Here is a 12,433-nt window from a genome sequence, read left to right as displayed (position 1 = left end):
TGCAGTTAATTTATTGATGTCTCAGCTATGGTGGCTACAGTTTCCAGACATTTCAGCCAGCAAGGTCTTTTAGGAAGCCCATTTCATTTCCCTACCAGAGGAGCCGTGCTATTGTATTTCATCCTGTTTGACATTTTGTCGTCCTTAACAAGTTTCCTTTTTCTTCAGTTCTTCCACTTTTGCAATGTATACCCTCATGGCGTCCATCTTGGACATCCCTTTTTTCTTGTTCCATGCTTCCCACTTGGCCTTGGCTTTCACATCTGTGGCAGGTGGGGCAGGGATGTTGCAGTCGCCCTTGGTGGCTTGTTTGTAGAAGCTATACACCAACAGCTTCTCCTGATCACTCACAGGTCCCTTCAACTGCTTTACAGCAGCGCAGGCCAACTCAAATTCCACTTGGCCCATTGCGGGAACTGAGGCTGGGCCCTTCTGTCTCTTCTAGTGATACCTGGCACTAGAAGCTGAAGGGTGGCGAGTTAGAAAACACTCGAGACTGGTGATTAAGTCTGGGTACAAGGAAAAGGGAGAAAAGGAGACAGGGTAATATGGGAAGAACACAAAATATTTGTGTGTTCTCAGTGAGAAATCAAATGTTTTTACAAAGTACACATTGCAAACTGGGGCCCACTGATTTGGATCTCCCCCAACAGTGGTTGGCTCTAGCTCACGCCGCACATTTTCTGGAGAGGACAACCATTAACCTTTCAAAGGTGTCTGTGATAACAGAAAATTAAGGAGCTGCTGCAACTGTGGTTTGAAGGCGGAGCCTGGGGGCGATTAAGAGGCTGTGGGGCCCAGTGGTCTGTGTGAGACCCGCTGCGGGGAAGGAAGTCTTGTCATTACAGAGGGGCGCTGCCGTGCTGGTTAGTGGGCAGCCTGGCAATGGACATTCAGTGTGGGGTTACTGGGTGGCGCAGAATGGGGGGTCAGGGACCCACTGGGGTCCAGAAGCAAGGCTGGACAGGAAACTGGAGATGGATGGCTGAGCGGAAATGGAGGGGGCCGGGCGGAGGGGCCAAGGTCGAGACCCGAGGCGGGGAGGGGAGAAGCACGCTGCGCGGCCAGAGGGGAAACGGTACTAGCCTGTTGGCGGATTGCATACCTAGGGCCGATAGGAGGCGCTGTGGGTTTGGCGGCCTCGACGCCGCGGGTTCTTAAGTAAGGACCGCGCCTGCGCGCGGAGGGAAGGGAGCCGGCTGCTGAACCGCGCGGAGCCGGAGCTGAGACTGCGGCTGAGGACGGAGGCGCGGCCAATTGTCCCGCCCGCCTGGGACCGCCCATTGTGCCGTGGGGCTTGCGCAGTACTCGCTGCCGTGCGGGGGAGGGGCGGCCGCGCTGCTGCCTGCGACGCCGCCATGGACCTAGGTGGGTGTTGGGGTTCCCCTTCCCTGAGCCCACCTGAGCCGGGTCCCGCAACGGGAGACCACGGCTTTGCTGAGTGGACCCGGGCTAAGGAAATCTCCGGGTGGGGGAGGGGGTTTGGAGAGTTGGGGTATCTTTGGAGACCAGGGGTCATGAGACTCGGGTCTAGCCTCGGCCGCACTGCTTCTTGGCTTGTCTCTTGCCCCCTCGGCCCCTTTCCATGTGAGGGACCAAACGGGTGTGAGGTTAGATTTCCTGACAGTGCAGAGGGTTCGTGCACGTGCTTTAGAAAATGCCGGGCTTAGAGGATGCCCGGAGGAATCCCGGATGCCTGACTGTCTCATTTGTTGAATGTCTGATAAGTTCTTGAGCAAATGACAGGCTCATCGATAAAACGGATATGATAATGTATCCACTTCAGAGTTTTGGCGAGTTTTCATTGAGCTCACATGGATACAGTGCCCTGTTCAGTGCCTTGCACGCAGCTAACGTTCATCAGACTAGCGGTTGTGGGGAGCTGTTGTGGCAGCTGAAATGGCACGTGCACCTTCTTCAGAATCCTCAGAGGCAAAGTTTGGAAGAAGTGGGGGAGGAGCTGGTATAAATCGGTGGCTCCTTACCCAGCCTTTTTACTCTTCTGGACACACTCCTAAGAGGATAAGACCAAGAAGCCTGCTCTGGGAGAGCTGGAGTGAGGCACCCCAAGGTGTGCCAGTAATACTAGGCTGTGGAGAAAAGTTCTGGTCCCTGGCTGCAGCCAGCTCTTAAGCAGTGGACTGGTAAGAAGAGTTTAGAGCCCTACACCTGTGGGTGATTTCTGCCCCACACCTTTGTAGTTGCCACATCCTGAGCAACTTGTTTCTGAGTCTCTGTTCTCTTATATAAAACAGGAAAAATATAGTCCTCAAAAGGTCGGTTTGAAGATTTAAAGAGATCTTACATGCATACCACATGTACAGCGCCTGGCCCAGAGCAACGGTATGAAGGAGTGGGCACTCACAAGCACCCCAGTAGGGATAAAACACTTGAGGAGTTTTCTGGCTATTAATAAGTGCTCCTGAGGCTTATTCCTGTAAGTGCCACGTGCATTTACTTAGTGACTTTGGAAAGTAGTCATTGGGGGCCAGACATCTCAGCTGAGCTGACAGTGCAATAAAATTAAATTCACAGTCATAGGGAACCTATTTTGGTGCCCTAGAGAGTAGCCTGAGCCAGAAAGGATGTCTAGAACCCACAGAGAGACCCCTTCAGCAACCACAACCCTCCTTGGGAGGCAGCCTGGGCCCCTGGGAGCCAAGGCGGATAGATAGCCTTCACCAGTGGGCGGCATAGAAGTGCTGATCCCTTGGCCTTTTGCTGCTCCCATAAATGGTCAAAGGAGCAGGATGTTCTTTAGTCTGCTGGAATCAGGAGTTGCTGTGTAGGCTCTAGGCCTGGGAAGATGGGTTCTTGGGGATATGATGGACTGAGAGGAGTCAGGAATATGGAATGGTGAGCAGTATTTGTGCTCTGATGTAGTTTCTGGGCGTCAGTGGAAACACCTCTGAGAAAGATGTACGTCTTTTCACGTTTCTGAGTTCAGGGAGGACAAGTAGGGTGATCCTGTCAGTAAAGGAAAGATTTAGGGAAAACCAGCATTTTATTGAGCACCTTGTCAGGTTCTTTGTATCCTGATTTTTAGTGTAGCCGTGTCTTGTTTAACGCTCACCATCCCTGGGAGATGGCGTTGGGAGCTAACAGCACCAACCCAGTGCCAAGGGCTTGACTAGGGTGTATCATTTGATCCTCGCAGTCATTACATGAAGTTTGCATCATCCCCACACATGCAGAAGGGAGGCTCAGAGAAGTCATCTGTCCAAGATCACACTGCTTTTAAAAGCCGAGCTAAACTCATGTCTGATTAAAAATCCCAAGACCTTTCTTGATAAGCCTCTGAGTTCATGGCTCACTGGAGAAAGGACTTTTCTTTTTTAATGTAGTGCATTCTTTTTTTGGTATATCACTTGGTTTCTACCAGAGAATCAGGGACATGAGTAACTGTTCTTGATGGAAGAGGCCATGGGGTGAATTGTTTCCCTGGAAGGCAGGACAATTGAAAGCTGTTTGCAGGACAAGGCTGTAAGAGACAAGGCGGGAGGTAGGGTTTGTCTGACTGCTTCTGTGCGCACAGCTCAGTTTTGTGTCCTGCAACATGTATCTGGTGGCCCCTGTAGTTTGTTTTGATACTGTCCTTGTGCTCCCTCTCTCTCGAAACCCTTCTTCCCCACACCCTCTGCTGGCCTGTCTTTTGCTTGGCGGGGAGTGGGGATTCTAGCGTCTGTAGTCCAGCTTTTCCTGCGGGATCTCATTCTCTTCATTGGTTCCATTGATCCCCTCTGACTTTCCTCCTGAGCTTCAACCATGCATTTCCATTGGTGGAGGGCGCATCTCTGCCTTACTGTTATACCTCCAACTCTAAATAACCAAAACTTAACAGCATTCCCTCCAAACCTGTTTGAGTCTCCTGTGTTCCCTGTTTCCAGTGGTGCCTGTTGTCTTTCCAGTTTCCACCTAGAGAGTTTGGGAGTCCTTTTTCATTCCTTGGGTAAGTCCTTTTGACTCCAGCTTTGCAGTGGCTCCTGGAACCACCACTTTCTTCCCCCTCTCCCACTGAGCCTATTTAGAATTCCTCTCTAACCTCGATCGTGACAGCCAGCTTACTAACTGCTATCTCTCCTTCTAACCTCTGCTTACTGTTTTGAAAGTTTTCCCCACACTCTGTCTTACTCAGCTTCTCTCCGTGCAGGACCCTTGAATATCTGTGAAGAAATGGCTATTTTGCACGGGGGCTTTTTGCTGGCCCAGCAGCTGTTCCGTCCCAAAGCACTGGCAGAATTGACAAAGTCTGACTGGGAGCATGTCGGGCGGCCCATTGTGGAGGCCTTGAGGGAGATCTCCGCCACAGCGTGCTCCCAGCCCCTGGCCTGGAGGAGGAAAGCTCTGGTTATCATCTGGGCCAAGGTTCTTCAGCCCTTCCCCGTCACCCCTTCTGACACTGAAACTCGGTGGCAGGAAGATGTGTTCTTCTCGGTAGGCAACATGATCCCTACCATTAATCACACGGTCCTCTTTGAGCTGCTCAAGTCCCTGGAAGATTCCGGACTCTTTATCCAGCTCCTGATGGCCCTCCCCACCACCATCTGCCGTGCAGAACTGGAGCACTTTTTGGAGCACATGGCTGTTGACACTTCTTCAAAGGATGTGGCCTTCTTCCTTGATGTCTGGTGGGAAATGATGAAGCACAAGGGCGACCAGCAGGACCCCCTGCTCTCCCAGTTCAGGGCAATGGCCCATAAGTACTCGTCCTCCTCAGATGAGTTCTCCCACCCTCCAAAGAGGTTTAAGTCAGATCCAGATGTGTGTCCCACCATGCCCCTGTTGGCCATGCTGCTCAGCGGGCTGAAGCAAATTCAAAACAGAATCCTGTGTCCTGGGATGAAGTGCTGTGCATTAGCCAACTTGGCTGACATGCTGACCGTGTTTGCGCTAATGGAGGACGACCCTCAGGAAGTGTCTGCGACTGTGTACCTAGACAAACTGGCCACGGTGATCTCCGTGTGGAATTCGGACACCCAGAACCCGTATCACCAACAGGCCCTGGCTGAGAAGGTAAAGGAGGCAGAACGGGACATCAACCTGAGCTCGCTGGCTAGGCTCCCGAGTGAAACCGTTTTCCTTGGGTTTGAGTTCATGCGCAGCCTGCTGCGAGAGTGGGGGGAGGAGCTGCAGGCCATGCTTAGCAGTACCCAGGGGACAAATTATGACAGCTACCGACTGTGTGACAGTCTGACTTCCTTCAGCCAGAACTTGAAGGTCTACCTGGATACCACCAGCTTGTCCAAGGAGGAGAGGCAGGTGGTCTCTGAAGTGGCAGAGTGCGTTGGGGATTTCCTGAGGAAGACCAACAGGGTACTAAACAAGGGTGTGGAGAAGGACATCACTGCCTCGATTGCCATGGCCATTATCGAGCAGAAGATGGATCGGCACATGGAAATGTGCTACATTTTTGCTTCTGAGAAGAAGTGGGCCTTCTCGGACGAGTGGCTAGCCTGCCTGGTTAGTAACCAGACCCTCTTCCGGGAGCCAGATTTGGTGTTAAAGCTACTGGAAACAGTGACAGAAGTCAGCACGACAGACAGAGCCATCCCCAAATCTCGGGTCAAACAAGTTATCAACTTGATCCTTGAATGTTATGCGGACCTGTCCCTGCCAGACAAAAATAAAGTCCTCTCAGGTGTCCTGGTTTTCTGGGGGCGAAGGGGCCTCTCTGAGAAGTTGTTGGCTTACTTGGAGGGGTTTCAGGAAGACCTCAACACAACTTTTAACCAGCTTGCACAGAGCGCGTCTGAACAGGGCTTAGCTAAAGCTGTAGCATCTGTGGCCCGCCTGGTGCTACTGCACCCGGAGACCACGGTGAAGAAAATGTGCGGCATGGCTGTGGCCAATCTCGGCACCCACAGGTTCCTGGCTCAGATTCTCACCGCCTTCCCTGCCCTCAAGTTCACGGAAGAGCAGGGTCCAAATCCATCTCCCACTTTTGTGGTGTCATGCCTCAAAGAAACCGTCTGGACCAAGTTCTCTACACCCAAGGAAGAAAAGCAGTTTTTGGAGCTCCTGCAATGCCTGATGAGTCCCGTGAAGCCCCAGGGGATTCCGGTCGCTGCTCTTCTTGAGCCAGATGAGGTGCTGAGGGAATTCGTCCTGCCTTTCTTGATGCTCGATGTGGAAGAGGTGGACCTCAGTCTGAAGATCTTCATCCAGACTCTGGAAGCAAATGTCTGCTTCGAGGAGTACTGGCTCCAGACCTGCTCTCCGTTCCCCCTCATCTTCAGCTTGTGCCAGCTCCTGGACAGCTTCAGCAAGTACTGGCAGCTCCCCAGGGAGAAGCGGTGCCTCTCTCTGGATGGGAAGGATCTGGTGATCCACATCCTGGAGCTCCTCTGTGAGATCGTATCAGCTAATGCTGACACCTTCTCCCCAGACACCTGGATCAAATCCCTGTCCTGGCTTCACCGGAAGTTGGAGCAGCTAGACTGGACTGTGGGCCTGAGACTGAAGAAATTCTTTGAGGGCCACTTCAAGTGTGAGGTACCAGCCACACTTTTTGAGATCTGTAAGCTTTCTGAGGATGAGTGGACCTCCCAGGCCCATCCTGGGTACGGGCCAGGCACGGGGCTCCTGGCCTGGATGGAGTGCTGCTGCACCTCCAGAAGCGTCTCTGAGCAGATGCTCTCCCTCTTGGTGGTGGCTGTGGGCAACCCCGAGGAGGTCAGGTTGTTCAGCAAGGGCTTTCTGATAGCCCTGGTACAAGTCATGCCTTGGTGCAGCACGCAGGAGTGGCAGTGCCTCTTCCAGTTGACCAGGAGACTGCTGGAGAAACAGCTCCTGCATGTCCCTTACAGCTTGGAATATATCCAGTTTGTTCCTCTGCTCAACCTGAAGCCCTTGGCCCAGGAGCTCCAGCTCTCCGTACTCCTCCTGAGAACTTTCCAGTTTCTTTGCAGCCAGAGTTGTCGGAATTGGCTTCCTATGGAAGGCTGGAGCCATGTGGTCAAACTCCTGTGCAGCAGCCTGACCAGCCTCCTGGACTCAGTTAGGTTGATACAGTCGGTTGGCCCGTGGGCCCAAGGACAAGAACAGGACCTCACCCAAGAAGTCCTGTTTTTTTATACCCAGGTATTTTGTCATTCTCTGCACATCATGGCCATGCTCTGCCAGGAGGTGTGCGAGCCACTGTATGTTCTAGCCTTGGAAATCCTCACCTGCTATGAAACCCTGAGCAAGACCAACCCTTCTGTTAGCGCCTTGCTCCAGAAGGTAAATGAGCAGCACTTCCTGAAGTCCATTGCCAAGAACATTAGCCCCGAGGAGCGGCGCCAAACCCTGCTGCAGAAGATCAGTAACTTCTGACCTTTGTAGATCATTAAATAGCTGGGCCTCCACTGGGTGGGGTCTCTAGGGGCTAGAGCCGAGAAACACATTTTTCAAGTATGTGAAATTGTACACAAGCTAAGACGTTTATGGCAATAGCGGTGTAAAGAAAATAGTTTCTTAGGTATTTATAACATACAAATTATAATAAAATTCTCATTTTGAGTTTCATCTTGTCTCTCTTGAGTCTTATCGATAGTCTAGGCTTAGATACACTGAAACTGGACTCAGCTGGAGTCTTAAAGATCAAATCAAACTGGGAGGAGTATGTTCATAACTGGGCTTCTCCACCCTGAAATCTGGTAAGTTCAAAGGTGAAACCTTTGAACCACCCAAGTGGAAAAATTATAAGATATGTATAGTTTTTGGCACTGAAACCCTCTTCAGAAGTCATTTTGTGGTCTTCTGGAAAGGGTAGCAATTAGGAAAAGAACTGTTCTGCCACCAGTTGGCCATGTGATTTGTGTGCCCGAAAGGCCTGTACCACTGTAAGAGGGGAAAAGGAGAGGGCGGGACCAAGAAATTTGGTGTTGGGGGTAGGTTAAGGACCTCGGAAGATGGGTGGCTTCTGAACTGAGGACTTCCGCCGTTAACTCCAGCCATTGGGGGATCCAGAGGAGCTGTGCTAAAACTGGGTCTGGGAAGCAAGCAGAGATGCGTTCAAAGGATGAGTGTAATTATCCCCTGCCCAGGGCAGCTGTCATGGTTCTGAAGAATGAGTGGGAGCAGGGGATGGTGTCTGCAGACCCATAAAAATGCAAATGGAAGGTGTCCGGGGCCTGTTACAGAACTATGTGGACTGGTTGGTGAGGCGTTTAATTTGGGAGGCAAGGAAGGAAAAGGATGTACTCTGGCACTGCCTTCATATCCACACCCTCACTTAAAGCGGGGCGTTATTCACGTGCCCACCCCCACTTACAGTGGGCTGGCTCTGGGGCTTCCAGTGGGGTTTCCACTCTCCCAGTTCCTAACTGGGACGCACCTACGAAGAGAAAAGGGGGCCTGAAGTTATATGAGCACTGGGATTGAACTCTAGGACCCTGCAGTGTGTTGGAACCATGAATCACAGAAACGGTGTTAGAGTGAGGTATGAGGTGGGCCCTCGCGGAGGCTGAAAGCATTAACACCCTCCTCCCCTGAACCCCACCTTTGCCAGTTACATGGATATGAACACAGACCAGAAGTAACACCACACAGTAGCCAGTCAAGTCAGGTCACGGATGGGTTTCACAGGAAGTTGGTATTGATGTATTGTGTTTCACAAATAAGAGTAAGTTGGGAAATATTAGTGCAATTTAATCACCACAGGGATGATTTATACAAGATATACTGACAGTGAACAAAACAACAATATTTTGCATTTTTTAAATGGCACCCATTAAAAATGGAAATATTCAAACTTTGAGGCACTGTTATATATTCAGTACTTTAAAAGTTTATGGACAACAATGAATTAAAAGGCACTTTTAAAAATCTAGCTTTTCACTACCACTTGAAAAAAAATGGGTGGTAGCACAGTTTCTAAACCCCTCCTAGCTGGTAAGGAACGACTGGCACCAGAGAACCCCATTTGCGATGGTAGCGAAGGGGCCCATCCACAGACACATTTTGGCCCGGGCTGTCATGCTCTCTTGCTCTCCAGCTTCCTGCGGCTAAATTGGGAACAGGCTTTGGACCCCAAGCTCTGGATTATCAGGAGCCAGTCTAGATGTGACTTCTCATGGTTTGGAATGTAGAAGTCCATTTCCACTTCATATGAAAAGCAGTGTCAAAGAGTGGGGTTACCCAGTAAGGAGCTCGGCAGCCATCTTTCCACTTCACCCCTGTAGTTTTTACAAGAGCATCCTGTGTGTGTGCATACTGGGAAAGCTGGGCTTGAAAGGGAATAGTATCTATCTGTATACAACAAACTCACAAGTTTGACACTGGTCTTACAAAGTCAGCCTGCAAAGATGCTGACCTACTAGCGTCCCTACCTACTCAAGTGCTTCAGGTTCCCATCTGTGCCTCCTACCTGCCCCCCCCCACCCCATTAATGAGACTACTGACTGGAAGGCAGTAGGCATGAGAATTCAATGTTGGCATGTGGATGAAAGAATGAGGCAAAAGACCAATGGGTTCTCTAGTAAACAATAAAAAACTACCTACCCACGTTTCCGTAGGCCAACATCACAAGAAATTATTTCAAGAACCAAGTTGTCACTTGCTTCTGCTGGCCCGGTATATGTGGATATTGCCCTGAGTGTTTGCCGCAGCGGGTAGCCACCAATATTAGGGCCAGTTGGGTGCCCAGCTTGTCATCATGGTCCACCTGTCTCCACACCCCATGCTTCTACCTCCCAGAGCCCTTGAGGTAAGACCCAAGGAAGGACCCTTGGGCTTGCATTATTATCCTTGCTGCCAGTGGAAGTCTGACAGGACCCACTAGTTGTTACTAAGAAAAGTGCTTTTGCAAAAGAGGCAGGTTAGAAGAGGGAGGTAATGTGAACGTTCTTTAGAAAAACTCAAACCCATCTGCTTATCAATATCCAAAAGGCTGAGGCCACCCAGGGCACAGTTTGGTCCGTGGAATACTGAGTGGAAGAGGCAGCTAGTGTGAGGAGACACCCTCACTGCCTGACTCCTGGGAGCGATTACCCATCCTTTCCTCCTGGGGGAGTGTCAAAGAGCCCGGCTGCCTTCTTGCACAGCAGAGAAAACCAGTAGATCTGGGGAGCAATGAGGAAGGCATTGGCCACATTGCATAAGAAAGGGATCCTGAACGGCACTTGGAGCACGTTTAGTTTCAGCTGTTGGCCATAGGAGCAGTACATGAAGGGGAAAAGGAGGATCCGACAGCAAAAGAAGGTGGTCAGCGTGAGGATCCCATTCACCTTGTACAGAAGGGTGTGCTGCTGCTTGAGCTGCAAAAGAGGGAAGGAAAATGCAGAGTCACCAAGAGGTTGGGCCTTCAGGAAATGACTGGCCCAAGTCCTACAGCAGTAAAGGCCAAACGTCTAGCTTTCTGACACTTGGAAAATTTGGTTGAGCACTGCTGCATTTATATATACATATGGCTTTGTGGGTTTTCCAATGGTGATGCTGAGTTTGACCTAAGCCACCCACCTGACAGGAACAGTGCAACAGAGAAAATCTATGGCCAGGAAAAACAAAACAAAACAAAACATGAAGGACCGTATCAAATTTGAATCAAACATACAATTTTGTCCCCCCTGGCTTGGAAGGCCAATTGACCTTTAAGTCTGTTCAAGGGTCTCCTATCCCTCTGTTCCTAGCACTGAGATTTCTCCAAACCCCATGCCACTGAGGAAAAGCAGAGCCTGTGCCCCTGCACTGCTTCTGCCATTCCCTTCATACGTGCCTGAATCAGAATTTTGCCCAGCGACACAAATGGAGTGCTCAGTTCTGCCGTGTAGATGCAGCCAACAAAGAAGTCCCCTCGGTCTCCCCTAAGCTGCAGATGAAAAGAGGAAAAGGGGAAATAAGACATGGAAATTAAGGAACCACCAGAAGGAAAATTCTAATGAGGGCTGTTGAAAAGGGTAACTGTGAGAGGCCATGAAGGGGAAGGGAAATGCTAAGTGGGCAGGTGTAGACCCATTTAATGCTCTGCTGCTGCCGCCGCAATGCTACTTTGATGGTCGAATCACTAGGATCCAGAGACAACTTCTGATTGGCCAATTGCGTCACATACCAAGCTTTCTCTGAATTTCAATGTCAGCCGGAAGGAACTCCACAGCCTACTTTTGGTATCTAACTTAGTCGTGCCAAGGGCACTTAGCCAGGTCAGTTCAACAAAATAGGTGCCAGATGCTGTGCTAAATGTTAGGAGGACTTCTTAAAGAATGTAACATGCTTTACCCTCTCCTTTTGTCCTTTCAAAAAAGCGGCATATAGCACAGTAGAGTGGCAGCTGTCATTTGGCACCACTGACTGAGCTACGTAAACTCTTATAGCCCGTTTCTTCATCTATGGTATAGGGCTAACGATTTCTAATGCTATTTCTGATTATTAGCAGAAAGCTATGAGTTTTTAAATAAAGTGCCTGTCAACTGGTGGGCACTCAAAGATTACTAGTTTTCTGTCTGCATTCTCACCTTCTTCTCTTGAGTGAAGTTTTTATGGGAAAAATGGATCTGGGGAGAAGTCTTGAGGCTATTGGCTTTGAGAGTCTGCTTTTGTGACATCGAAGTAATGCATTCAGTACTCTCTGGCACTCTTAGAGAAAACAATCAGTTGACTGAGCTACTCTCATTTTTTAAAAATTCTTATGTTGTATTTTATATTGTTTTTATTTTGTATGAACTAAAGACAGAACCTTTGGCAAAGGCTAGGGAATCACAAAGGGCTAGGGGATTGCTGGCAAGGACAATCACAAACATTTCGACGTGATTTGCCCATCAGTTGCTCAGGAGCAGCTGGTGCAATGAGAGTGGGTGAGATTGGAAAGCGAAGGAAGAGGGCGCTAACCCTGACTCCTAAACATTGGTCTTCAGTGGGAGAAACGAGTAACCTAGACGGCTGGTGGCTATATCCCGGGAGGCCATACCTGTGCAATTGGCGCTAGGACCAACAGAATGGCCACATGGTGTGTGATCATGAGGCGGTTTTTACTTAGGTAGCTTCGAAAAATGGTGCGGAAGTCTCTGCGGTTCTGTTCTCTGGTTCGGTACCATTCACACAGGTACATGGCGCAGGTGTCATAAACCATATAAGGAACCAAAAACCAGATATATTCTCGGGCAAGCCAGTGGCTGAAAGAAAGCATATGAGTGGTCTGTAAAATAATTAGAGATGCCGATTATGAAGGCGGGCTCAAAGCCACCCTCTTCTCCAACACATTTCCTTCAGCTTTGTATTAACCAGATGTTTTTACTCCAAACACTTTACAGTGAAGATGCTGAAACTGATGGTGTGAAGCACTTTCTCTAAATCACAGGGAAACTTCATGTCACAGGCAGAAAGCATCCATGTGTTTAAGTGACTAGCTGTCACTATTTGCCTGATTTAGCCACTCATTTGTAATGGATTTTTTGGCATTTTGTGATATACGCTGACTTTGATATTGATATCTCTACCAATGATTCAACAGCCCCGC

The 12,433-nt window shown here is 49.8% G+C and overlaps 3 protein-coding genes across 10 annotated transcripts in view; 1 reads left to right on the top strand and 2 right to left on the bottom strand.

The window, feature by feature from the left end:
* Positions 1-1,236, bottom strand: LOC114502713 (diazepam-binding inhibitor-like 5). Of its 2 annotated transcripts, none has more exons than XR_004904799.1 (2): positions 1,106-1,233; positions 1-509 (listed from the first exon to the last, which is right to left on the bottom strand). XR_004904799.1 is itself a non-coding variant. In XM_028519847.2 (2 exons), the coding sequence occupies exon 2, from the start codon at positions 406-408 to the stop codon at positions 145-147; it is 264 nt and encodes an 87-aa protein (XP_028375648.1). In that variant the 5' UTR covers positions 409-464; positions 1,106-1,236; the 3' UTR covers positions 1-144. The 2 variants fall into 2 exon arrangements, 1 of the variants encoding a protein (XP_028375648.1); XM_028519847.2 differs by having other exon boundaries at positions 1-464; positions 1,106-1,236.
* Positions 1,180-8,802, top strand: GEMIN4 (gem nuclear organelle associated protein 4). Of its 3 annotated transcripts, none has more exons than XM_028519846.2 (2): positions 1,180-1,368; positions 4,151-8,802. In XM_028519846.2, exons 1-2 carry the CDS (start codon positions 1,359-1,361, stop codon positions 7,312-7,314), a joined length of 3,174 nt encoding a protein of 1,057 aa, XP_028375647.1. In that variant the 5' UTR covers positions 1,180-1,358; the 3' UTR covers positions 7,315-8,802. The 3 variants fall into 3 exon arrangements, with proteins under 3 accessions (XP_028375647.1, XP_035889186.1, XP_035889185.1); XM_036033293.1 differs by lacking the exon at positions 1,180-1,368 and adding an exon at positions 1,442-3,483; XM_036033292.1 differs by lacking the exon at positions 1,180-1,368 and adding an exon at positions 3,525-3,949.
* TLCD3A (TLC domain containing 3A) overlaps positions 8,614-12,433 on the bottom strand; it is a 24,078-nt gene continuing 20,258 nt past the window's right edge. For 2 of the 5 annotated variants that reach the window (XM_036033296.1, XM_036033297.1), the window contains 3 exons: positions 11,885-12,089; positions 10,697-10,789; positions 8,685-10,238 (listed from right to left, as the gene is read on the bottom strand). In XM_036033296.1, coding sequence (XP_035889189.1) covers positions 9,969-10,238; positions 10,697-10,789; positions 11,885-12,089 — 568 coding nt within the window. In that variant the 3' untranslated portion in view covers positions 8,685-9,968. Of the gene's footprint in view, positions 10,239-10,696; positions 10,790-11,884; positions 12,090-12,433 lie in introns of those variants that run through there. The other 3 variants (XM_028521887.2, XM_028521892.2, XM_036033298.1) reach the window with 3 other exon arrangements.

Source organism: Phyllostomus discolor, chromosome 8 (assembly GCF_004126475.2).
Source record: "Phyllostomus discolor isolate MPI-MPIP mPhyDis1 chromosome 8, mPhyDis1.pri.v3, whole genome shotgun sequence".
Taxonomy (NCBI): domain Eukaryota; kingdom Metazoa; phylum Chordata; class Mammalia; order Chiroptera; family Phyllostomidae; genus Phyllostomus; species Phyllostomus discolor.
This window is presented reverse-complemented; position numbering and strand designations above follow the sequence as displayed.